Source organism: Pogoniulus pusillus, chromosome 36, assembly GCF_015220805.1.
Source record: "Pogoniulus pusillus isolate bPogPus1 chromosome 36, bPogPus1.pri, whole genome shotgun sequence".
In the NCBI taxonomy this organism is placed as follows: Eukaryota; Metazoa; Chordata; class Aves; order Piciformes; family Lybiidae; genus Pogoniulus; species Pogoniulus pusillus.
In genome coordinates, this window is record NC_087299.1 from 8610010 (window position 1) to 8636613 (window position 26604).

Sequence of the window (26604 nt, forward strand, 5' to 3'; positions counted from 1 at the left end):
AGGTTCTCAAGGAGAAAAGGAACATTATTCACTTCAGATGGTGCCCAGAGAAGTTTCTGTGTTTAAAACAAACAGCAGTATTTATTCCACAAAGCTTTCAGCTTTACTGGAAACAAAACTGCTCCTTGTGCCAAGAGCCTCCGAGTCACCTGCTGCCCTCTGGAATACACTGCAGGACACCACCCTTAACACCTGGGTGCCATTCCAAGTGACAGAAGCTATCCTCATCTTGTCAAAAAAAAGCACAGTTATGCTTAAAAACTGATTGGCTTAAAATAACACTATCCCAAGACCTCTCCTGAAGGTTATGGGTCACTGCTTACTACCTCAATTAATCCCCTTGTGACATCTTTCTGCTCTGCTTCCCTTTTGTGTTCCTTGAATCCCATCCCATCTGTGGCTGATGATGTTACTTACGCTGAGCAAAAGCACAAAGTAACCACACTATTACCATGTCCAAAGACTCACCAGCAAGTTTGCTTTTAATTATAGCTGTCAGGGCTAGGAGACACTGCCTCCACCTGTTTCCACCCCCATCAAAGCTTCTGTGGCACAAAAACCTTCCCCCCCCCCCCCCAGTTGACTGCTTTCTTCTGAGGAAAATAAGCAGCTGCCTACACCAGGGGATCCCAAACAGCTAAGTGTGGATGCATCTGGTGAAGCCCGTGCAGATCCACTTCGTGCTGCCTCCATAAAGGCCCAAGAGGAAAGCAGAGCACAAACATACACAGCAGCTGTGGACAGCTGGTTGGCTCTGCTGCCCACCTGGGCACACTGCAGCCTCATCTTCAGCTACTCTCTACCAGCACCCCCAGGTCCTTTTCTTCCCGGCTGCTCTCAGGCACTGCCTCCAGCCTGTAGCACTGCTTGGGGTTGTTGTGGCTTCGTTTTAGCAAGTCACATCTCCATGCAATGCTCCTGCTGAAGATGTTCACAACGCACAGAGCTGCTGCACTTCTGCATGCACACATTGTCCCCTCAGCTCCGGGGTACAAAGCTCACAAGTGCAGCAGTGGAGATGCCACATCTCAGCTACAAGTTCTACCAATGCCAGGACATGACAGATTGGTGGGGGTGGAAGTGACCTCTGAAGATCATACAGTTCAACCCCACTGCTAGCCACCCAGAAACACATCCAGGTAGGTTTTGAAAGCCTCCAGAGATGAAAACTCCACAACCTCTCTGGGAAGCCTGACCCAGGGCTCCGTCACTCTCACAGTAAAGAATTTTTCCCTTATGTGGAGCCTCCTGTGTTGCAGTTTGTGTCCATTGCCCTTTGTCCTGTGGCTGGACAGCACTGAAAACACTCTGGCTCCCCTCTGCTGACACTTGCCCTTCAGCTATTGATCAGCATTAATGAGATTCCCCCTCAGTCGTCTCCTCTTCAGGCTAAACAACCGCAGGTGTCTCAGCCTTTCCTCCTAAGAGTCTGACTCATCTCAGTGGCTCTTCACTGGACTTTCTCCAGTAGCTCCCTGTCTCTCTTGAACTGAGGCAGCCCAGAATTGGACACAATACTGCTCAAGTGGCCATTCTAGGGCAGAAGAGAGCAGAAGAACCTCCCGCAACGTGCTGGCCACACGTTTCTTCACACCCCCCTGACCACCACTGGCCCTCCTGGCCACGAGGACACGGTGAAATGAGAGAACCAGCACACTGCTGCCTGCTGGCCAGCCTGCAGCCCACAGCACCCCAGGTCCTTCTCTGCAGAGCTGCTCCCCGGGTCACCCCCAGCCTGTGCTGATACCCACAGCCCTGTAGGACAGACACGAGCCGGGGTGAGACTTCATTAACAGGCTGTAATTAAAATCCCTGCTACAAAAAGCAATAAGCACTTCTCTTTTTTTGTTCACAGCATCTCTGCTCATGCTTGCTGCTTCTACCAGCTCCACTCTGATTACAGATGATGCCTTTCCCCCAGAAGCAGACCTGGCAGGGAGCTGCTGACACAGGGACCCTCCTTAACGGAGGGGCTGATTAGCATTTCTATTGCTGCACTGCACCCGGTGTACATCCAAGGCTGCAGCAAACAGCCACCTAACAACTAATGGTATTACAAATGCATTTAACTAATCAGGGAATATATGCTCTGGTAATTAAATTCCATTAAGGTTTTTAAAGCATTATCCCAAAGAAACACAGCACTGAAATGAAGATACCACTCAGCCTGCTCCTGACATTTGCCATTAGATGTCATTTACAGCACACAGCTCCGATCTAATTGCTGAGCACCACCAGCCACCGTATTTATCACTTCTATTAAAACAAGCAGCACACAGCAGTGGCACTATTTGAAGCCATCATATACAGTTTAAATAGATTTCTCACCTTTGAAATATCAAGAGGCCACATTTCCTTTAACATCTCACTAAGGGGTTTACCTTTTAACAAAGAGATACCAAGAGCTGAAGGATAAAACAATCTGGAGACAGTTTGCTCTGCAAACCCAGCACAGTTTGAACAGTCATGTGGCTGTTAAAATAGTCTGGGGAGCTTTATCACAGGAAGGATTTAAGCATCTCTTGCAAACTGGAAAGGTTTGCTAGAGCTGGGTTGAAAATTAGAAAGAAAGAAAGAAAGAAAGAAAGAAAGAAAGGGGGAAATAACCCCCAAAGAAACCAAACCAACTCAAACCAACGGAGACTGCTCAGCCCAAACCTGTGTCTGGGCTATTTCACCACGCAAGCAAATGCTGCTCCTGTGAGGAAACTGTGTGTATGTGGGAAATCAAAGCTTGGGAAGTCAACGTTTCCTTGTGCAGCTTTCTCCTAGGATGCATTTCCTCACAAAAACGTTTGCTGTGTTACAAAAAGAGCTGACACCTTAAAGCAGAACAAAGCCCTGCTGCTCAGTTTTCTACACACATGCATCATCTATCAGGGTGTTCAGCCACTGCCTGATAAACAGGGCCATGACAGAGCATTAATAAAAATAATTCTGTCAGTAATTAATGTGAAACAAACCAGAGCAGCTCATCAAGAAAACAAATCAGCTGGCTTAAAAAAGTAATTGTATCTTCTATAACTTGAGATGTTACCATGCAGGGAATTTTCTAGCACAGGCTGCTGCCGTCTGCTATCAATAACCTGAATTGGCAAACCTAGACTTGGGTTTTTTTTTCCTTTGTATTTATATGTAAATCAGCACTAAATAAATATACCCCAAACCAGGTCCACAGGCTGCAATCTAATCTAAACCTGCAGATTGGAAAGATGGCCTCCATTCATCTGGAAATAGCCAGATATTGGAAATGTTAAACTCTGAAATAACTACACTGGAGAATAAAATGGATGCATTTACCTGCTATAAAAGAAAAATGCTCAAAGGAGAGGTTGGGAGAGAGGTACAAAGAGGGAAAAAATCCTTTTGTCAGGTGTTGAAAGTCATGTGTGAACATACAGACAACTAACAGGAGTTCTGAAACAAAAATCTATCCCTTTTAAGCATATAAGACACCATCTGCACTCTCATTTGAATTAAGATTAAAGTGAATACAGCCAGCCAAGCTAATATACAATTCTAAGGTTAATCATTTGTCTTGGGCAATATAATCCTCCCAGCACCACAACTTTAACAAATGAAGCTACTAATAGCTTCCATTTAAAAAAGTCAAGGTGTTAATTCAGTCAGAGATCCAGAAGCAGAATGCTTTGACACCAACTAGTAGCTTCATAAACCATTCAGTCCTCCCTGGAAAATTCAAATTAAACTTACCTGATCACCACAGGCACTGCAGGGAAACCTCCTTTGCCAGATTCCAATGCTCTCGACTCAGAGATCAGCATGTATGGAAAGTTGCTCCCTTCCCCACTGCTCTGGACACAAGGATTTATTCTAAAGCTATCATCATGGCCATTATTGTTTTTCACAGCAACAGCTACAACAGCTACGAACTGGAACACAGAAGGTTTCACCTCAACACAGGGAGAAACTTCTTTTCTTTCAAATCCCACCTGGATCCACTGCTGTGCAGATTACTCCAGGGGATCCTGCCTCAGCAGGGAGGCTGGACTCTGATCTCTGGAGGTCCCTTCCAACCCCTAAGGCTCTGTGATGCACAGACTTATTCTTGTGATGAGGAATTCTGTGTGCAAGCATTACCTGCAGAGACTGGTAGAGCACCTCACAGGTAACATTTGTCACAGAATTACCTCAGTTGGAAGGGACCTCAGAGGTGATCTCTCCCAACTGCCCTGCCATGAGCAGGGACACCTCTCAGCTAGACTTGGCCGCTCAAGCACTCATCCAACCTGTCCTTGAACACCCCCAGGGATGAGGCACCCACAGCCTCCCTGGGCAGCCTGCTCCAGTCTCACCACCCTCCTACTGAAGAACTTTGTCCTCAGCTCCAGTCTAACCCTGCTCTCCCTCAGCTTCAACCATTCCCCCTTGTCCTGTCTCCACACATCCTCAGGTGAAGTCCCACTCCAGCCTTCCTGGAGGATCTCTTCAGGTATTCAAAGGAAGCTCTGAGGCTGCCCTGGAGCCTTCTATTCTCCATGAAGTGAGCCAAACCATCCAAACCAAGCGTTACTAAAGGCTGGGACAGCAAACGCCGAGAAAAAGGCAGGGGGAAAAAAATAAAGACAAGAAAAGGGGATGGGAAAAAAGGCCCTAGCTCACTGGGAGCCTGCTCCTAAAAGCTACAGAGCTACCTCAGTATTTCCTGCCTTAGCAAAGCCAGCTAAAGTATTGATGCACTGGCCCAAGCATGACTGGCAAACCCATTTTCCAACACTTGAACTGCAGTAAACTGTAGCACCTGTCCTACAGCTGCTTCCCAATGAGCACTGTAATAAATGAGTCTTTAATATAATGCAATATTAGCTCAAATTTAAATATTTACTCCAGTTAGTGCCTTCCAAATGCAGCCATGCTCCAGATGCTTTCCCAGCTGTTTATTTTCCTGGCCCAACGTCTTTATTGACAAACAGCACCCTTGGTTTAATCACCTCTCCACAGTCAGCAGTGAAGGCAAACACTAAACAGCAGCTCCAAGCAGCAGCCCTCTCCAGCAGGCAGAGTGGTTGGTGTGCGGGCGAGAGCCGGTTCAAGGGACATGTCCTTCCTAATCAGGAGCGAGGATCATGCGGCACACAGACTTACACCGAGTAGCAGGTTACACTGGAAGGCTGCAGACAGCACCAGACAGCTGCACTTTCCAGATGAAAGATTTATGATGATATTTTACCACAGTTAATGGAATTTTGCACTTCAGAGTGTGAAGTTTTTAGCTTAAAGGCCCCAAACTCCTTCAAAACTCAAACAGCTTATGTTGAAAGAACATTCCGAGGGCTGAGGGAAGCAGACAGAAGCAGCTTCTGCAATCAGCAGACACAGTTGTCAGATGATTTCCTTACAAATTCACCTCAGCTAATGCACTCAGCCACAGCCCACAGTGGTGATCATGATCTGCTTTGACGGAGCACAGCACAGGGACCAGGAACCCTTCGGATTGTGAGCGATGCTGCAATACAAACACACACAACACCACCAGGACCAGGACCCTGGCAGCAAAGCAAAGCTGCCTTTTTAGTTTAGTTTTAGAAAACACATTTCTCCATCTTTTCAGCAAGAGACACATGGTGAAAAACATCCATGGGAATTCCTTTCTGGAGATTTCTCCACATCCATGGCATACGCGGTGGGCTGTTATACATTACACCTTCTGCCTCACTGGGTCCTACGGTTCAGGCATATCAAAGCAGCCAATTGCCTTCTCTTTCCTGTTGGTTTTGGGGTTTTTTAAGCATGAAGAATATAAAAGCACATTCTGAAGCTGGGCCTTGTTAGCAGGCCCATTTTCAGCTCTTTAAACTCAAAGAGAGCAATTCCCTTGAAAACTGTCACAGCATTTTTGCAATCCATAAAGAGGAAGTTCAACAGCCTTAGGTCACTAATCAGAGCTGCAGCAGATAGAGAGCATAAATTATGTCTTTCTATTTCACAGTTGTGAATCATGTACATTCTTTTATCTTATTTACTTGATTCTTCCTATAAATCAAATATTCCAGACATGTTTGTAGCCAGTAGGGCATAAACAGCTGCAAGTCCTTTCTCTGAAGTAATATTCGCAGCATCAGTGTTCCAGCTCCCTTCCCTTCTGCCAGGTTCTGCGCACACCTCCTCTTCCCAGTTCCCTCTCGTTTTCTACAGACAATAAACACCCAGATGCCACATTTATTGCTGTTCCTACTGCACAAACAAATTGCTAAAGCTGTCAAGTGGCCTTAACTCCAATCAAGAATCTCTTCTGCATGTGGAAGCGCTGTTGTGTAGATGAAGTCAGATCTATTTTACATTGCAGCTACTCCAGCAGTTCTTTAAGGTAGTCAACACATTTCATGCAGAAAAGGCTCTGGAGTGGACTTACTACAGCCTCTCAGTGCTTAAGGGGGGTGATCAGAAAGCTGGGGACACACCTTTCAGTAGGGCCTGTTGTGACAGGACAAGGAGTGATGATTTCAGACCAGAAGAGGGAGATTCAGACTAGACAGAGGAAGAAACTCTTTACACTGAGGGTTGTGAGACCCTGGCCCAGAGAGGAGATAGATGCCCCAATCCCTGGAACCATTACAGGTCAGGTTGTTTGGGGCCCTGAGCAACTTGATCTAGTTGCAGGTGTCCTTGCTCAGTGCAGGGAGTTGGACTAGATGACCTTTAAAGGTCACTTCCAGCCAAGCCATTCTGTGCTAAGATGCATGTTACACTGAGCCCATCTGGGATGCAAACTCCCTGGCATGTTCACTCGCTGTAAAGCATCAGTTTGCTTTCCCAGCAAAACCAGGATACAGAGCACAAAAGTGCAGGCAAAGCACTTTGGTGGTGCTAGGCTATCTGAAAAAGATCCCTCTGGATCAGATATCCACTGAAATTCACAGAATCACAGAATATTAGAGGTTGGAAGGGAACTCCAGAGATCATAGAGTCCAACCCTCCTGCCAAAACAAAGCAGCATCCTCTAGGGTCATCTGCACGGGATGGACACTCCACAACACCCCTGGGCAGCCTGCTCCAGGGCTCTGCCAGCCTCATTGCAAAGAATTTTCTGCTCATGCTGAGGTGGAATTTTCCATGTTCAAGTTTATATCTGTTGCTCCTTGTTTTATTGCTGCAGACCACCAAAAGAGCTTGGCCCCAGCCACCTGACACCCACCCCTCACATTGATCAGATCCCCTCTCAGCCTTCTCTTCTCCAGACTGAACAGCCTCAAGGCTCTAAGTCTCTCTCCATGGGGGAGATGCTCAACTCCTTCAGTCACCCTCGTGGCTCTCTGATGGACTCTCCCCAGCAAGTCCCTGTCTCTCTTGAACTGGGAGCCCAAAACTAGACACAGCATTGCAGGTGTGGTCTCACTAGGGCAGAGTAGAGTGGGAGAAGAACCTTCCTAGACCCTCTCCAGCTTTCCTTTGCTTGTCAACAAAACAGCCCCTAACACCCTGTGAGCCCTTGGCTGGTTTATACAGCATCCCATGCATGAGGTACACGTTACCAGTGCAAGCAGGTGGACAGAGCAAGGACAGTGCAGCTTGTGTGGTTTACAGAAGGAGAAAGTTCAAAGCAAGTTGAAAACTTCCTTAGCACAAATTGGTTTGTTTTACCGATTTTACAATGGTTTTAGCCTTAAAATGTGCCAAGAAACAAGACCCAGAAAGAAATAAGGTTTAAAGAACACAAACCCCAAAGCAATAAAAATAATATAAAAAACCTTCAAAATTGAAAAAAAAAAAATTAACTCCCCCAAACCAAACAAACAAAACCTCCAGAGCTCTGCCTAGCAAGGAGAGCAGGATACTTATGCACTACTAATTTAATTAAAGAGTTATTTTCCTTTTAAATACCCTCCAATGGCCCAAAACGAACTCAGACTGATTTAAAATCAATCACTTTAATCAAAATTACAAGTTCTAATTCTCCATGGATTAGTGTTCAGTGACTACTGAGTCAAAAAACTCACATCCATCACATCCCTACTTCCACTTGCTCCAAGTCCCAGGCTGGGAACAGAACCAGTTATCTCACTGCCAGAAGCCATGTGGCTCTGTGGCTCAGGCAGCTAGCCAGCCCCGAAGCCCCACTGATGCTCTCGGAAGAAGCTCTGGGCAGCACACAGCCCTCCTGCCTGCCTTCTGGAGAGGAGCAAACCAATTGACAAAGGATCTGAAACTCTGTTAGACAGTCACAAGGTGGAGCTGACTTGAAGCCTTTCCCTAAGAGGCTCCATCCATCTCTCTGCTGTAGGAACGGGAGATGTTGCCTCTCCTGCCACTCAAGCACAGAAGGTGCCCCAGGTATTCAAAGAGCATCTCTGCTATTTTCCATCCCACCTGCCAGCATTCCTGGACCTCTCATCGGCAGCCTGCCAGGGCAAACATCCTGCCTGGCAGTTTTTAATCTCTATGAAATCAACACCTTTTGACACCATGTGGTCTGCTAACCTCAAATTTGCCAAAGACAAACTCACCACTTGCCTTCAAGAACATACTTGTTCTACAGAATCACGCAGTGAGAGCAGGGGTAGCGACGTGGAAAGGCCTCATCAGCAGTGGCCATCCAGAGAAGTGACATTTCAGAAGACACAGCAGCTGTCTGTCACATCACTGATTGCTTCCCAGTGAAGAGCAACAATGGCTGACCTTTATGCAGAAAGGCAACTGCCACCTGCTTCAGCAGCACTGCAAGCAATGGAAGGGACCTCCAGAGATCATCTAGTCCGACCCCCATGCCAGAGAACAGCTACCGAGAGCAGGCTGCACAGGAGAGTGCCCAGGTGGGTTTGGAACGACTCCAGACACAGACTCCACCACCTCTCTGGGCAGCCTCTTCCAGTACTCTGCCACCCTCCAAGTAAAGAAGTTCCTCCTCATATTTAGATGGCACTTCCTACGTTCACATTTGTGGCTGTTACTCTTCCTCCTGGCGCTGGGCACCACTGTAAAAGCCTGCCCCTGACACCCACACTTTGAGTATCCATAAGCACTGAGAAGATGCCCCCCTCAGACAGTGCAGCAGACAGGGTGCACTTGCAGCCCAGAAGGCAAATCAGATCCTGGGCTGCATCAAAAGAAGTGTGGCCAGCAGAGCCAGAGAGCATATTCTGTGAGACCTCACCTGGAGTACTGCGTCCAGTTCTGGAGCCCTCATTGTAGGAAGGATGTGGACCTGATGGAGCAGGTCCAGAGGAGGGCCACGAAAATCATCAGAGGGTTGGAGCAGCTCTGCTATGAGGACAGGCTGAGGGAGTTGGGGGTGTTGAGTCTGGAGAGGAGGAGGCAGCTCAGGGAAGACCTAATAGCAGCCTGCCAGTACCTGAAGGGGGCCTACAGGAAGGAGAGAAGCTGTTTGCAAAGGCCTGCAGTGGCAGGATGAGGGGCAATGGCTTCAAGCTTGTGAAGAGCAGATTTAGGTTGGATGTTAGGAACAAGTTCTTTACTATGAGGGTGGTGGAGCACCGGAACAGGTTGCCCAGGGAGGTGGTTGAGGATCCTTTCCTGGAGACATTCAATGTGAGGCTTGACAGGGCCCTGGGCGACCTGGGCTAGTGAGGACATCCCTGCTGGCTGCAGGGGGGCAGGACTGGATGACCTCTAGAGGTCCCTTCTGGCCCAGACCAGTCTATGAGTCTCCAGGCTAAACAGCCCCAACTCTCTCAACCTCTCTTTATAAGAGTGATGTTCCAGTCCCCTAGGCATCTTGCAAGAGAAGCTAGCCATAACTGAAGATGAACACACACACACGTGCAAACAACCTCAAATATCTCCAAGTCCTGAAAGGTTAAGGAAATGAGGCAAAATAGGAGAGAAAAGTCCAACCAACTCAATAGAGGTTTTTCTCCCAGGACTGCCAGCACAGCTGAGGCCTGCACTTCTCACTTTTGACCGCAGCACTTAGGACAAAAGCTTTAGGCAGGCAGTTCCAGTGATGTTCTCCATAACCAAACTCACACCACAATCCAGCTGCACCTTCACAAGTGTCTATTTCCCATTATCCAGCACTCTTTTCTGCCCACCTTCTCTGTTAACACATCCATTCCATAAGCCTACACTCCACATCCGAGTGCCCTCAGCCATCCCTAGCCTGAGCTATTCCAATGCTTTCACAGCTCTACCAACACCAAAACACCACTGAAGCTGGCACGGCTCAGAGTTCGGGCGGCTGCTGGTGGGATGTGTATGTCCTACCCCTCCACATGCTACACCAAGCACTTGATAGCCACAAGAGCATTACCACTGGCTTGAAGAGCAATCTGAAGCACAGCAGTGAGGTTGCCCTTTCCCAGCAGAAGGCAAGCGAGCGGATGCCGAGGGATGGGAGGCGCAGTGAAACGGAGTGACCACAGTGACATTTCCCATTCCTTAAGGAAAACCATTTCTGAAAGCAGGAAAACAAATTTTTTTAATGAATCATATTGGGCTGGTCAGGAAGCATAACAATGTATCTTTGGAGACTCAGCACAGACACAAGAAATCTGACAGTGCTCAAATACCCCCAAATGACCAGAGAGAAAATTTCAACTTCAATAATCCTAAAGGTCAGGAGCATTATTAAACATGACAGATGCCCTCACTATTCAACACTAGAGGACATGGCTAAATTTATTCTAACTCCATTTGCTCTTGCTACATGTAAAGCAGCTAATGTACCATTTAATCTCTTTTTTTTTCTCTCCCTCTAAAAGCTAGAAATAACAATCTTCACCCCCCTCTTTCCCTCCGTAGTTTCAGGATGAAACTTACTGATGTATTTAGCAGTCAATTATCTCAGCAGCAGGTGTAGGAAACAGCTCGGTTTACTTTGGGTGAGTAGGAGGAAACAAGATAGTAGAAAAGCAAAGGGAAAGGGGGGGAAAAAAGGCAATTAAGTGCTGAAAAACTACACTGCCAGGAGAAAGAGGCTAACAAAACCAAAAAGCTGGGCAAGCCAAACATACAAAGGGATGCGACTCGATGCTGGGGTTGCTGTATGCGTAACCAACCCGTGGCTATCAGTCAGAGATTGCATCGGGTTGGAGAGGACCCTCAAAGGGCGTCTTGCCCAAGCCTCCTGCAGTCAGCAGGGACACCTCCAACTAGATCAGGCTGCCCAGGGCTACATCAAGTCTCCAGGGATGGGGCCTCAACCACATTCCTGGCAAACCTGTTCCAGTGTCTCCCCACCCTCATGGTGCAGAGAACTTCCTCCTGATGTCCAACCTAAATCTCCCCTGCTCCAGTTTCAAACCATTGCTCCTTATCCTACCACCACAAGCCCTTCTAAACAGTCCCTCCCCAACCTTCCTGTAGCCCTCTTCAGATACTGAAGTGCTGCTCTAAGGTCTCCCTAGAGCCTTCTCTCCTCCAAGCTGCATAGCCTCATTTCATTTGGCCTGCCCCCTCAGCAGAGCTGCTGCAGCCCTCTGACATTTTCTGTGGCATCCTCTGGATCTCCTCCAGCAGGACTATGCCTCTCTTGTGTTGGGGTCTCCAGAGCTGGACACAGTGCTCCAGGTGAGGTCTCACCAGAGCAGAGAGGCAGAATCACCTCTCCCAGTCTTCTGGTCATGCTTCTTTAGCTGCAGCCCAGGACGTTCTCATGCAAAGACCATCAGCCCCACTCATCCCTCTCCACACCACAGCGTGGGAAAAGCCCTCCCGATGCCCTTCCACAACCACCAGTGGTGCATTCTGCTTTCTCCCTGCTTGCTCAGTATCTGCTGTCACCTCTGGCTGACAGTCAGAGGGAGGCTGGAGCACTGCTGATGGGATGTGTGTCCACTGTGCCTCCTGCTCTCCTCCTGGACAGAACTGGGGGCAGCAGCAGAACGGCAGAAGGGCACTGCACACCCAGGCCTATTTCTGTCCCTTTTCTGCTTTCTGCAGAGGTTGGCTCTCCAAACAAACCAGCCTTCCAGTGAATGGGAGCAATGTTCTGATCTGAAAGGAGCTGACAGGCGGCAGCAGCTCAGGCTGAAGGCAGCGGGCGCCATGTTCTCTCCTCTGGAGCGCGCACAGAGCGCGGTGCGGGCAGGCGGGCGAGCCGCTCGCCACCAGCATCAGTGCAGCCTCTTCAGACGGCTCTGCTGACATGGGAAGGGCTTCAGCAGCTACTTGCTGGAGCCAGTCAAAGAGCTCAGAGCCTTTGTTGGGGGTGAATCCTCAGCAGCCTCCACCAGACAGGCTTTCATTTGCCACGTGGCACGAAGCCAGCAGTGAAAATTCCAGTCGCTGGCCTTCTGGATGCCAAGTGGTGCAAAACCAAACAGGGTAATTGCAGGCAAGGGAAAAGAAACAGGAAAACCTGTGGGTTAGACTGCGGTTTGTTTGCCTTCTTTCATATGCAGCCCTTAAGGTGTAAGGTCTGGATTTCAACTGTAAAGATCTAGGCCATATGGAGGGGAACGGAGGAAGAGCTGGAGCAGAGTCCTGAAATACATACAAAGCCTTAACTTCCAGCTGTTTAATCCTTGTTCTTAACAATGCTGCCATCTGTTTGAAACCCCAGATATGAATATTCTCTCCCTTCCCCAAAAGAAAGTGATGCAGTCGTGATCTAAAACTGTGGCTCTGTAGGAATTAATTCGGTTGCATTGCTGCATTAGACTCTCACAGCTACTCAGGAAAACAAAACCCATAAACACCTCAAACCCACAGAATAGGCTTTCCTTGATGAAACAATGCCCGTGGTGAAATCACAGATCTCAGCCAGCATCAGCCAGATCTGAACACAGCATCTTCACACAGCCCTGGGCACTTGGGGAATGCAAGATCTGCTGGTTTAGCTACTTGAGGATGGATGATTCCTGCTCCTGCCTTCAGATGATATACAACAAAATAAAAAGAATGTTGCTGTATTTTTCAAGCAAGCTCAGTGAAACTCCAACACCCATAAATCCAGAGCTGCCTCCTTCTCCTCCTTCAATTCTCAACTCTCAGCTGCAAGACATTTCAAATACCTTGCTAATTTAGCACGCTGAAAGCAAGCAAATCAACCCAGCACTTGAAGAGCAGGCAGCCGCCACAAAAGGGCTCATTTTTTTCCCCCTGCCACGTATGTGACATGATCTTTAAACCCTGCTGTGTAGCACAGCCTCACAGCAGTGTGGAAATGCAAAGTGTCATCTGGGCAACACTAAACCACAAAACTGCAACTCTATGGAGAAGCATTGTCCAGCAGAAAAAAAAAGGCAGGAATTACCAAAATGGATTCGTTATGTATCGGGAATGATTTTAATACAAAATGCCCAGCAAATCTGCCTGCACTGCTGACAAATCACCAGCTGAGGTAAATCCCAGATAATGAAACATTGTAAGAAAGGCTCTATTTAATAATTTAGCCCCTGTCAAGGAGTTTGTATTGATTCTTGTTTTCAGCACAGGGAGAGAATGTTATCTGCAGCCTTACGGCTCAGTGACAGCATCAGTGAATTTAATCACTGTGCAGCTCCTGCCATGCAATCCTTAAACTGTCACCTCCCATTCTTCATCACTCCCTGCCACTTGGTTGAAACCCCCCCCCCCGCTCCATACCCACATTTTCACACTCATCTCCCACCCCACACATGCCCCACTGCAATCACGGCACCACTTCAATCTGCTTCACATGAGACATAAAAGCCAAATCTCATTTGCAGACTAAATTTTTGAGTCTAAATAATTCAGCACTCCTTCAAACGTCTCATTTGTCTGTCTCTCATTAGCATGTCTGCTCCCTACCTTAAACAGCAAACTTGGCTGTGAGGGGCGGGATTGAGCAATCAGGGGACAGCAGTTTTTTGGGCAGAAAGAAAATCTTTCAAGCCTTCCCTCAGCTACAGAAAGGGTGATGGATCTGGAGAGGCAAGAAGCTCTATTAATCAGCATTTTTTTTTCCACACCAAAAAGGAAAAGGTCAGGCTACCTCCTAACTGGCCAGGAAAAATTAGCCACACATTAATTCAGCTGCAGTTCAGGAACAGAACATCGATTCAGCTGCAAACAGAACGAGGCTTTTAAATACATAAACGCTTGTGGCTACAGCCACCTCGCCCAGATATTTGCATGCAAAAAAACAGTCGCTCCTGGAAAAGTGCAGGGAATAACAGATGTAATTTTAACATCTTTGCTAAAATGCAAAGCCATGTGCAGGAAGAATGCAAAGAGGGGAGGCACAGGCAGCCTAGTTTCGAGCCACACGGTTCTTTCCGTTCCTGCTCTTTATTCCAGGTGAGAAGCAATCCTTTCCATTTCCTAATCTGCTGGATCACAGCTAAAGCGATCCCACAGGCCCATCCAGACAAGGTCATCATACACAGATTTTCTATTACAGGGCACTAGCAGCATTTCACAACTGTCTCTTTATGCACTTCTGCCTTTCCATCCAGACTATAAATTGTTACAAGGCCCTGGGGCAATCCAGCTGTATACTCCATTCAAATCAGGCTTCAAGGAGAAAAGCACCACAGTCAAGATGCTTCAATCAAGTAAACATACAGGCACAAAGGGCAACTGCCTGGCAATTAATAATGTTTGCTTTTGTGTGGCAGAAAAACCACCGGGTTTTGGGCTGTTTCAAAGTTTCCCTCTGATGCTAGGATTCAAAGTGTGGCCCATTAGCATTTTAAATGTGACAGCAAATTAAGGCAAAACAGGATAAATCAGGAGCACGCTGCTGAAATCCATTTGCCGGTTGGGATCTGTCTCTGGAGGGAAAGGAGCGGGGGTGGGGGGCAGGGAAAAACAACTTTAAAAGGGTATTTGGACTTATTTATCAAACACTGCAAAGTCATCCCAAGAAAGGTTTCACCGAGAGGATTAGAGGGTAGATTTGCAAGGTTTATATTTGTATAAATTAGCTTGGAGCATGGGCAGAGACCTCTTGTTATGACCAGCAGCGATGTGTTTCTCTTGGCTGTCAGTTATCACCCTTTGGTTTTGTTTTGCTTGGTTATTTAACTTCTCACTTCACCTCTACTTGTTATCTCAGAGGAAAAGCTTATAAACTTTGTGGGTGATAGCTCCACTTTGGGGGGGGTGCCTGCCATGCCTTCCAACGTACAAGCAAAGCTGGAGCTGCCCTGGGTTTCTGATTAACTCACATTAAATCAGAACTTTATATTCCATGCACTCCTCAGTGTAACGCCCTGTGCCCAGCTCTGTTTGCAAACCAGCCTGCTTAGTCGGGATGGAAGTTAGGTAGGTTCTGTGTTGTGCTTGGTTTGTTCTCCCAGAACACTAACAGGCAGTAACCTCCTTTTGCTGCTGATCTCTGCACACAGAGAAATATACTCCCAACAGCCAATACTTACTCTTTTTGATACCTACAGTGAAACAAGCAATCGAAGCTGGAAAGCAGGGGTTTGGCTGTGTCACATTATTAACACTGTCATACTTGAAATGCAATTACTGCTGCTGCAGCAGAGATTTTAAGCCAGCAGCCTCCTATTTAAGGTAAAGAGAAAAGTTTTAGTGGGATAAAACAGTTCTGTAACCAACACTGCAGACTTACTGTTGCTCACAACCCCCTAAGCAGCTGCTGCTGTCTCCGGAGGAAACATTTGGCACCACAGTGCCCACATCTCTGCTTCTCTGCAGAGAGATAGTACCACAGCATGCGCTGGGTTGGAAGGCACCTTTCGAGCTCACCTAGTCCAACCCCCCTGCAGTCAGCAGGAACATCTGCAACTAAAGCAGGTTGCTCAATCCCATCAAGCCTGACCTTGAATGTCTCCAGGGATAGGACCTCCACCACCTCCCTGAACAATCTATTCCAGTGTGCCTTCATCGTAAGGACTTTGTCCTCATGTCCAATCTCAATCTACCCTGCTCTAGTTTCAAACCATTGCCCCTTGTCCTATCACCCCAGTAATGCTTGCTTCAACACTAGAGGACTTAAAAGAATTTTGCCTTCATTTCAGTGGGGTCCCACAGAAAAGAGCATCAAAAGCCAGCTCAGTGACCACTGTCAATGTGTATTAACTGAGTTTCTGCACGTTAATTGGATTTTCTCATACAAGTCAGCCATCTAAGTTTTAATCATGCATTTTCATCATCTGGAAGTAATCACAATCAACACTTCAATTAAGATAAAACAAATGGACTGAATTTTAGGACTTCGTTAGCCATTAATAGAGATAAAGAAGAAACTTCACTGCTTATAGTACACTGATTATAACATAAAGACTCTGTCAAGGTTTCAACTACAATAGAAAAGCACGAAACACCATTTAATAAAACACTGCAGCTATGGAGCTCTGTAGCCTCACTGATGAACCCAAATCTGACCTGATCCAACAAGCAATTCAGGGAGGATTTCAGTTTTCAAATCTCTGCTCTTCAAATAAAACAGAAGGGAAGGATTTGTTCTTTTTTCCAGGGGCAAGACATGGAGCTGGGTGGAATGAAGCAGCAAAAAAAAAAAGAGTCAAGGTGTGTGAAAGACAAAACATGATCAGCTGAGCAGATCCTTAACTACTTCCTCCAGAAATTCTAGATGCTATTCATCTGCCAGAAATTCAGAACAAGGAGATCAAAGTGATTTTGTCCGGGTTTGATTTATTCTTAGCAGAGCTTAGACTTCAATTCAGAGACCGCAATAACAGGATAAGTAACTGAAGTCAAGCTGACTTCTGAAGGGCTACATGAAATGAGTGAAAATAGTATCAATTCTGGAAAACCACCCTTTGAGAGGGGGATGTGTCTGCAGCAATATTTGATTCCCAGCTATTTATTTCTCAAGCATTAAAGTTCAAAACTTTGAGGTCTGCAGAAAATTCTTCCCCCCTGCCCCCCCCCCCCCTCACTGCCAACCCACTCTGACTCAGTCGGCAGCACTCTGCTGCCTGTGCTTTGATCAGGGTATTTGTAGCACCAAAGAGTCTTTAAGAAACACTTTGTGAAGCCTGTAGATTTTTAAGATTTTTGACTCGTGCCAAATTAAAGGGAACAAAAAGTCTGCTTCCCTAGCTGGGGGATGCCTGGGAAATGTGTGCTTATGACAGCAGTGTGCTGCTGCTGGAGCAACTGCAAGGGTAGGAACACGGTGGTACTGTTGCAGAACTAACTGGAAGGCAGCAGAGTGATGGACAAGAGACATCTCCTGGAGTAAGCAACCTCAACAGGCATTAAAACTGGCCAGAAAAAAGTTGTGTGGGAAATAGATTTTAAATCCCCACACTTAAGCACTAACTGCAGCCACTTGACTGATTTGCCAATGTCACCTCAACCCCAAGCTGAGAATCACAGAATGCTAGGGCTTGCAAAGGACCTCTAGAGAGCAAGTCCAACTCCCCTGCCAAAGCAAGATCAGCCAAGGCAAGTCACACAGGAACACATCCAGGTGGGTTTGGACACTCTCCAGAGAAGGAGATTCCACAACCTCTCCGTGCAGCCTGCTCCAGGGCTCCAGAACCCTCACAGCAATTAAGTTTCTCCTCATATCCAGGTGGAACCTTCTGTGTTCCGTCTTATACCTTCCTCCTACTACTGGACACCACTGATAAGAGCCTGACGACTCCATCATGACACTCACCCCTCAGGTAGTTACAGACATTAACAAGATTCCCTCTTAGCCTTCTCTTCCCCAGACTAAACTTCCTCTAGAACAAAACCCCACGAGCTGTAAGTGAACTCTGAATGAAATGCTAATGGCTCCCAGTTCCACTACTCTGTGAAACGTCACTTTCCTCCTCCTTGTAGTCGTTCAGTAGTTAGGCTGTGTCAGTGAAGTACTGACATCCCACTCCTGTGCCCTTTTACAAGCTGTAGCCACACATTCCAGCTTCACCATTATATTTTGCTGTTTCTTATTAATAAAAAAGAAAATGAGAAGTGACATTGCAAGATGGATAACAGAGGCTTAAAATAAAATAGGGTAAAGAAGAGTTTGCCAAGGGACAAAGCAAGGTTAGAAAAGTTCTCTAAAGCTAATCATAACCTTGCATAATCCAGATTTACAGAAGGCCACTTCAACCTGACTGCTTGTTCATCTGTCCTGATGCCCTGCATGGAAAGAGGGTGAGGATGCACTGCAATTCGAGAGCTAACAGAGTGCCACCACCAAAAGAGAAGCAGCTGATAAGCTATAAAAACATGGAAGGTAACAAACAGATTGAAGCACTGCTTCAGCACATTTGTTCCTAATCAAAGTCCTTAAGGATAATCTGGTCTTGAATCCTGAAAGAGGATAGCATTAATCCAGAGCAAAATGAATTAGTACTGAGGAGAGGTTAAAAAATGTCCTGGGTCACAAACAGCAAGAAACAACACCATCAGGAGGGGGCAACAGCCCAGGAGCTCACTTCTGTGGGGTTTTTTGAGGCACAGACAGACACCTTACAGCCCTCTGGTCACCTTTGTGGCCTCCTCTGCACCCACTCCATCTGCTCCATGTCTTCCTTATGCTGGGGGCACCAGAACTAGACACAGCACTCCAGGTGGGCTCTCACCAGAGCAGAGGGGCAGAATCGTCTCCCTTGCCCTGCTGGTCATGCTGGCTTTAATGCACCCAAGGATACTGTCAGCCTTCTGGGCTACAAGTGTACCATCCAATCCCACTGGAATGGGCTGTCCAGGGAGGTGGTGGAGTCACCAACTCTGGATGTGTTTAAAAGACATTTGGATGTGGTGCCTGGGGATACAATTTAGGGTGCACCTTGTAGAGTAGGGTTCTGGGCTGGACCTGGAGATCCTGAGGGGCTTTTCCAACCTGAACGTTTCTGTGATTTCTATGAACCTGGCTTTGAACACTTCCAGGCCTGGAACCCCCACAGCTTCTCTGGGCAACCTGTTCCAGTGTCTCACCACCCTCAGGGGGAAGAATTTCTCCCCAATGTCTCATCTAATCAAGCTTTTTCCAGTTAGAAGCCATTACCCTCACCCTGTCACCACAAGCTTCGGTAAGAGATCCCCCTCTGCCAAATTCCTGCTCTTTCCCTTCAACAAAAATGGGTTAACTCATCAGGTTATTACCTACTGCTGCAGAAATCAAGCATTCTGGTAAAATAGATGGTGTTAAACTCAGGTTTATAAATGAAAACCCACACATTGTTAGCACTTGGGAGTTCTGCTGTCATCAGTGCACAACATCCATGCTAATTGTACTGAATATTTCCAGGGAGAAACTGAAATTACACTGCCATCACTGCTGCCTTCGTACAAGTTAAATTAGAGGGGAAAAAAAAGTCTATTAGTGAAGACATCTGGTATAGTAAAGAAGTCAACACAATGCCACTATTTGGAAACCTGTAATTTTTTTATCCAGCAGCTCTATTATTGCTCTGTATTAGATCTGTGCCTCTGCGGAATTGCAGAGGTCTCTGCACAGAGAAAGCTTTGCCAACAAGATCTGGTTCAGATCAGGCCACTGTGGGTTTGGCAGCAATTTTTTTTTTTTGCCTTTAAAGAACTGTCAACAAAATTACCTTTGTGCTAAATTCTGCTGATTGCCTGAAGATTTATGGGCTTGTTATAGAATACCCTAGAAACACAGCTGAGATGGCTTGGCAGAGGCTGCCAGTTCCCTGTAGAATCATAGAATGGGTTGGAAGGGACCTTCAAGATCATTCAGCTCCAACCCCCCTGCCATGGATAGGGACACCTACTAGAGCTGGTCACTCCTCACCCAGCCTGGCCTTGAACACCTCCAAGGAGGGGGCATCCACAGCCTCCCTGGGCAGCCTGTTCCAGTGTCTCCCCATCCTCACTGTCAAGAATTTCTTCCTCATCTCCAGCATCAACCTTCCCTCCTCCAGCTCAAAGCTATTACCTCTCACCCTAGTCCTTTTCAGAAGTGCCTTCCCAACTCTGCTGTGGACCCCTTCAGGTACTGGAAGGCCAAAAGTAAAGAGATGACTGTGTCTCTATCAGAGTATCTGGTAGCTACTGGTAATCAATTTTAGAGAGTTTATCATGCAGAATGAAAGCAAGGAGAAAGTTAATTAATGCCTAACTACAATTTACTATCAATTTAGCAGACCCCAGTTAGTGGCCACTAAAGATAATAGAGATTGCAGCTTAAGTGTTGATTATGCAAATACAGAATTGCTTAGAAGACAAAAGCTGGGGAAAAAAAACCATCAGAGAATTGCAGACTGGGTTGGGAGAAAAGGAACCTTTAAAGGTCATCCAGTCCTACCCCCTGCAGCAAGTGGGGACATCTTTGGCTAGAGTAGTTGTTCACAGCCCCAAACTACCTGGCCTGGGATGGTTCCAGGGCTATGACCTATTAAAAAAAGGGTATTTTTTGATGGCATAAGGAAGCAGCTGATCCAATGGCTAAATTGGACCAACTGTGCACTTCCAGTCTGATAAAAAAGAGAGAGGAAAAAAAACCTGCATGTTTTTCCTGCTGTCCCTTTCCCTCACCCATCCAGAAACCTTACCACCTTTTGAACCTAAAAGGTTCCCCCACCAGGGAGCTGCTTTTTGAGCCCAGCACTCAGATCTCAGCATGCAGCCGGCAGCTGCAGCGTGTCCATGGGTTTTCCTTCACTCCCTTTCTGCATACCATCCGTCTGCTTTAAGCACAGTTCAGACAGATCAAAGCAACAGAAGAGATCCAAGACACTGTGCCTTAAAAATACTCCCCCTTGCCTCACGCTCTTCATTTCCAGCCTTTTGCTTGACTCCTAAACAAGCACCACATTTCTTTGGATTCTAAAAATCCTACTGCACCAGAAAGGAATCACAGCACCATGCAGGTAGGCACAGCCCCTCAGCATCACCAAGCCCAACCTATGACCCTACTCAAGACTCACCCTAAACCATAGCCCTAAGCACCACATCCAAACCACCCTTAAACACATCCAGGCTGGGTGACTCCACCACACCCCTGGCAGCTCATTCCAGTCCCTGACCACTCTCTCCCTGAAAACCTTTTTCCTAATGTCCAATCTAAACCTCCACAGCCTCAGCTTGAGGCCATTCCCCCTTGTTCTGTCTCAAACTACCTGTGAGCGGAGCCCAGCAGCAGCCTCTCCACAGTGTCCCTTCAGGTAGTTGTAGACAGCTATGAGATCTGCCCTCAGCCTCCTCTTCCTCAAACTAACCATCCCCAGCTCCCTCAGTCACACCTCATCAGATTTATTCTCTAGGCCTTTCCCCATCTTTGTTGTCCTCCTCTGGACCCACTCCAGCACCTCCACATTTAGGTCTGTTTAGAAGGTGGTTTTCACATCCACTATCATTCTGGGCAAGGCACAGCAAAACCAAGTGTGTTTGTGCTTGCTGTGACAAGTAGCTAAGCACCACAGAGAGTTAGGTGTAACAAAAGCCATGAAGTCTGGCCAGGAATTGAGTGTTCATTTGCCTCCCTCAGAGCCCGAAGCCCATTACATCAAGTAGATGCTAAATAGCAAAGTCTGAACTCCAGGAGGTTTCCAAACTCATGACTGGCACTACAGAGCAGAAAAGGACAAACAATGAAGGAACAGGTGAAGTCCCTTCTGTCATCTTATTTATTCCCTAGCAGGGTTCTAGGAGGCTCCACAGGTTTCAAATCAGTGCTTTTTCCAAGCACTTTCCCAGCTGCAGGAGCAGTCAGAGCAGCTCTCAAAAGCATGCCAAGAAGTTCACAGAGCAGAGCAGCTCTCCTGTCATACCCCTGGTGTTATTCAGCTTCCTCCCCAAGAACATGTGAGCCTATCAACACGTTATTGGAAGTGATTTTGAAAGGAGCCATTAATCTTAGTGAAACTGGTGTTATGGAAGTACTGAAGCAACAGCAGACCCAAAAGGACACGACAATTACTGGAGTGCCACAGCTTGTTGACAGTTTCCCTAAGATCCAACCCATCAGACTTAATCATATTTTACTTCTCAATTCCACAAAGTTATTTACATCAGTCACAGAAGCTGGAAGGGATCCAGCACCGCAGCAATGCTAAAAACAAACCAGGATCTATGCTAATAACCATGGCAGTTCATCTGGATCAATCGCTTCACTTCTTCCCACACAGCCAGCCTTAGCATGCTACTTATGGTTGTGTTTAGGAGACAGAGCTAGAAAGCCAGCTAAGCTCCTCCACGTGCCTGCACTGCTTGGGAGCCCAAACTGCTGCTCTTTCTCTCACCCTCAAGCTTATCTTACAAGAACCACAGAATGTCTTAGGTTGGAAGGGGTCTTAGGGACCACCTACTCCAATCTCTATGGGCAGGGACCTCTCTCAACCAGACTCAGCTTCTCAAGGCCTCATCCAGTCTGGCCTTGAATACATGTTTCTGTACTTTGCTGTTTGCTTCTACCTCCTTTGCTTCCTGCCATGTGTCAGATGAAGGAAACCAAGACTGAACAATGAGAAGCTGTAAAACTTGATACTGCCAGTTTCTACCCCTGCAATAAACACACTCATGTCTGATTTTAAGATAGTGCTGGCAAAAGCAGGTTCCATCTCAGTTTACTTCAAGAACAAAGCTGAACAGCCCTCTGACCTCCTCCCCAGAATGCCCCCAGTACCTTTAACCCTGCAGGGTCACAACCTTGTGTATCAGACACTCTGGCACTTTAAACTCCCTCCTCTATTCTACTTTGTTCAAATGCAAGCTTACAGTCACTGTTTTTGTCAGTAAAAAATGACCATGACCAGCTCCTGTGTACTGAACTGCACCTAGAGCAAGAGGGATGTACAGGGTAAGACTCAGACTCAGCCAAAAACTTGCAGTGTATGACAACCAGCATGATAATGTATTTAATTAGTAGGCAACATTTCAAAGCTGTTGACTTGAACTTCCCTGCTACACTTGACATGCTTAGCTGAAGGCAAAACAAGGCTGTTTTCCTGTTGGTATCTCACACTAGAAGAGCACTCAAGTGTCTTTTCCACTGTACATCTTTCCTTCCCCACAACAGTAAAACCAACAGTGACAAACACACTGAGGAGTCATTTTTGCTTGCATAATCAGCACGGAGGGGTTTTTGGTTGTGTCATTTTCACAAGTTCCTTTTGTACATGATGTCAGTACGAGGGGAAAAAAAGAAAAAAGAAATATTTGAGAGAGAAGTTCAAGAACTTGGAGCAAACAAAAGTAAACAGAGCCCAATGACACAATTTCCATGTGAGAAAGCCAGCAGAATAGCCAGCAGCCTGATGTCATAGCCTTTGAATGCTGAAAGCAAGGGGAGGGGAAAAGGAGCACCCACTAAACCCAGTAAATTGTAAAGGTATTAAACCCTGCTGCAATACACTTCCCACATAGTTTTGCAAACATCTTTAATGTGTTGTACAAGACTGATGCTGACAACAGAAGCTTCAGCTTTTGTTGTTAATATCCTGAGCAATTAATGCAACTCAGCAGGAACTTATTGCCCAGAATGGCAACGATCACATTGTCATTCCAGTCAGACACAACAGCACCTGCTACTGTGCGAGAGGAGCACAACTGTGCCTTAACCCATTGCTAGAACCTGAACGGCTCCTTTCAAACAACAAAAAGCAGGAGAGAAGGGAGAGAGGGAAGGCTCCTGCGTGCTTACAGGTGGCCAAGACTCACACATTCACAGACCGCATCAGATTGGAAGGGACCCTCAAAAGTCACCTTGTCCAACTCCCCTGCACTCAGCAGGGACACCTCCAACTAGATCACAATGTCCAGGGCCACATCGAGTCTGATCTTGAATGTCTCCACGATCTACTGTGGACATCCATGTTGATGGGGGACATCACTGTGCAAAATTGAGTTGTAAAGAGTAAAATGGAAGGCTTGAATAAGAAGAAAAAAGGCTTCACATAAGAACAAAGAACTCTTTCTTGACAGCAACAGCCAGCAGCTGATCTGTGCCTTCTAAGCACACTTTATTAGCCCTTCAGAACCTCCATTAACCAACAGCAGCAGGATGCTCAGCCATAAGTTAACCTACCCAAATATCCTGCTTACACTACCCAAAGCAGTGTCCAAAACAAGCATGAGTGCCCTTTATGTCAAGCAGGCAGCAGCTGCATAAGCAGCCAGAGGCTGTGCAGTGACAGCACCCTGGGAAGGAACATGTTTAACCTTTTACATGTACAAACTCAGATAAATAGAAGCAGACCACAACTGAACTAATTTGTTCTTGCTCACAGCCACTTGTCATCTGTAAAAATTGGTATAAGGCACTAAAGAATCCTTACATCTTCTGTTTCTTCTTTTTTTCCCCCCAACTCAAACTTGCCTCACTGCTTCAGTCTCTCTGCATCCTCATTTGCCCACCCATCTGCTGAGACAGGCTACCACAAATCAACCCTCCTGCTTCCCTTTACAGCCCTCTGCTATATAAAACTGAAGGTAAAGGCACAGCCAAATTTAACTTCCAGGGAAAAAAAAACTTCACTTAGTGAGCCACAATTTCCCCAAACCACTCCAAGCTGATATTTCTGTGGCTTATAAAACCTTAACGTTAGACAGACCACAAGCTGAGCTCTCCAGCCCAGCTAACTCAGCCTTCACCAAGCTCAGAGCACCGTTCCAACAGCAAAACAACTCCTGTTTAGAGGCTGAAGTTTCACTCAGGAGTAAGGAGCTAGAGGAAGAGATCCAGATGAAGAAATAGCATCACCTCACTGGAGCCTGGGGCAGGGGGAAAAGGAGATGTGGAAGTTTTCCTTACCAGTTTGAAGTCTTGAATGCTGCAGATGAAGTAGGGAGTGTTCGGCCGGCGGCTCTCGATATAGACGCAATCTGGGGGAAAAACACAAGATTTTTACAATCATGGCAATTAACTTCTGTACCTCCAAGTACCAGGCTAAATTAAAAAGCAGCTTAAGCTCAGAGAGAGCCACCATTTCATTTGCATAACGTAATTTACTCCGAGTGTGATCTGGAAATAGAAACTAGATGCTTTGTGATGATAAATAAGGGAATCGACTGCGTGGAAGAAAAAAACCCCACCCTGGGATTTGAATAGACATTTTGCTATGGCAAACACAAAGGCACTCGTCTAGGACCCTTCTGAATTCGGTTAATCAAAATGACCAGGTCACAACCTATGAACCAGACCACAGTAAGACAGGGAACTAATCAAATCTTGTGTGGTTAGCTTGCTATTAAGAACCTCACACTAACATATTTGGCTCTTGTAATTGTGAAGAAAACCAAGACAACCAATCCTAGCTGAAAGGCAGCAAGCTAAATTAGATTTACCTCAGGGAAGGACTGGGCTCTCTCAAATTACATCTGACATGACAGAAGCTGAGTAATTATGTTTGTTTGCTTTTGACAACTGGACTCTACAAGGTTGCTGTAAAAAGAAGGTCTGCGGAATTAAAACCAGTTCTGGCAATAGCCCCAACAAAAGCAGCGCCTCAGAAGGAAACTGCAGCCAGGATGGGAAAGTGCCTGATTAATGATAATGACCTCAGAAATCAGAACACTCACACACAGCTTGCCACAAGGCAAAGAAGCTACTCACAAAGCCAAACAAATATTTAAAGGACAGTCACTGTCTGTCTCATTTTATATTCAGACAGGCAGCTGCAACTCAGGAGGCAGAAGGCACCGGGAACACAAACTGCTCTAGAACCAGGGAAAAGCCTAAGCACGATGAGGGTTGGAAGGGACCTCTGGACATCATGTAGACCAAGCCCCCCACCAAAGAAAGGTCACCTGGAGCAGCCTGCACAGGAAGGCATCCAGGCAGGTTTTGACCGCAGAGAAGTAGGCTTCACTGCTCTGGGGAGCTTATTCCAGTGCTTTACCACCCTCAGAATAAAGAAACTCCTCTTCATGCTTAGGTGGAGCTTCTTCTGTTGAAGTTTGTGCCCATTACTGCTCCATCAGTTTCCCTGGCACAGAGGTCAGGCTGACGGGTCTGTAGTTCCCAGGTTCCTCTGTCCAACCCTTCAACACCTTGCACCAGGAGAAACAGATGTAAAGTGCTCTACATCTTAGGAGTTTTGGGCTTGTTTGGGTGTCTGGTTTTTTTGCTTCTCTACTAAGAAAATAACAATAAGCAGTTTGCTGTACCAACCTCCAGTATCTCTTCAGAACTGCACCCATTTACTTCAAGAGTGGCTTTCCTCTTCCAAATGCCCAGGCTGCCTTGGCTCAGCAGCCCATTTAGCCAGCTCTCTACTCACTCAGAGCACCAGCTCAGGCTCCCAGGTGAATCAGCCATTTACAGGATGTTCCAAGCACTCACTTGCAGGAAGTTTTTCAGGACTCACTGGGGAATGTGTTTAAAAAAGCTACACCATTTCAGCTAGAGCAAACACTACAACTTCCACATGGGTTTTTTTTCCTCTCTCTAATATCTCAATTTTGCAAGCCTCATTTTCAGAGTGTTATCAGACAGCACACAGAGTAAACAGCCAAGCATCCCTCTGAAATGGCTGACAAAAAAAGAGAATCTGGCATCTACTATGGATAAAGCAAACATGTTGACTCACTGGTATAGTGCATTTAAGGAAGGCACTGCTGGCTGCCTGCCAAGACTTAAAACAAAGATGACATCCAGTTAAGACGTCTCCAAAGCAACAGAGGCCATAGAGATAAGAAAACAAGTTAATCCAGGTGCAAAGCAACAGAAAAATGCCTACAAGAGAATCTGGGATGTGCTCACATTAGCCACTCAAAACTTACCCTGAAGAGCAGTTCTTTTCATTTGCCATAAAGCCAAAACCCAACTGGATGGTTTTGAAGAACAGCTCTGGTGTGGATCCAAGCCTTCCGAGGCAACAC

The 26604-nt window shown here is 46.6% G+C and overlaps 1 protein-coding gene across 5 annotated transcripts in view; it reads right to left on the bottom strand.

The window, feature by feature from the left end:
* The window catches only part of RERE (arginine-glutamic acid dipeptide repeats), a 259355-nt gene that overhangs the window by 142889 nt on the left and 89862 nt on the right, over positions 1-26604 (bottom strand). For all 5 annotated transcript variants that reach the window (XM_064172264.1, XM_064172260.1, XM_064172263.1 and 2 more), the window contains exon 3: positions 24536-24606. In XM_064172264.1, the coding sequence (XP_064028334.1) occupies positions 24536-24606 (71 nt within the window). The remainder of the gene's footprint in view (positions 1-24535; positions 24607-26604) is intronic.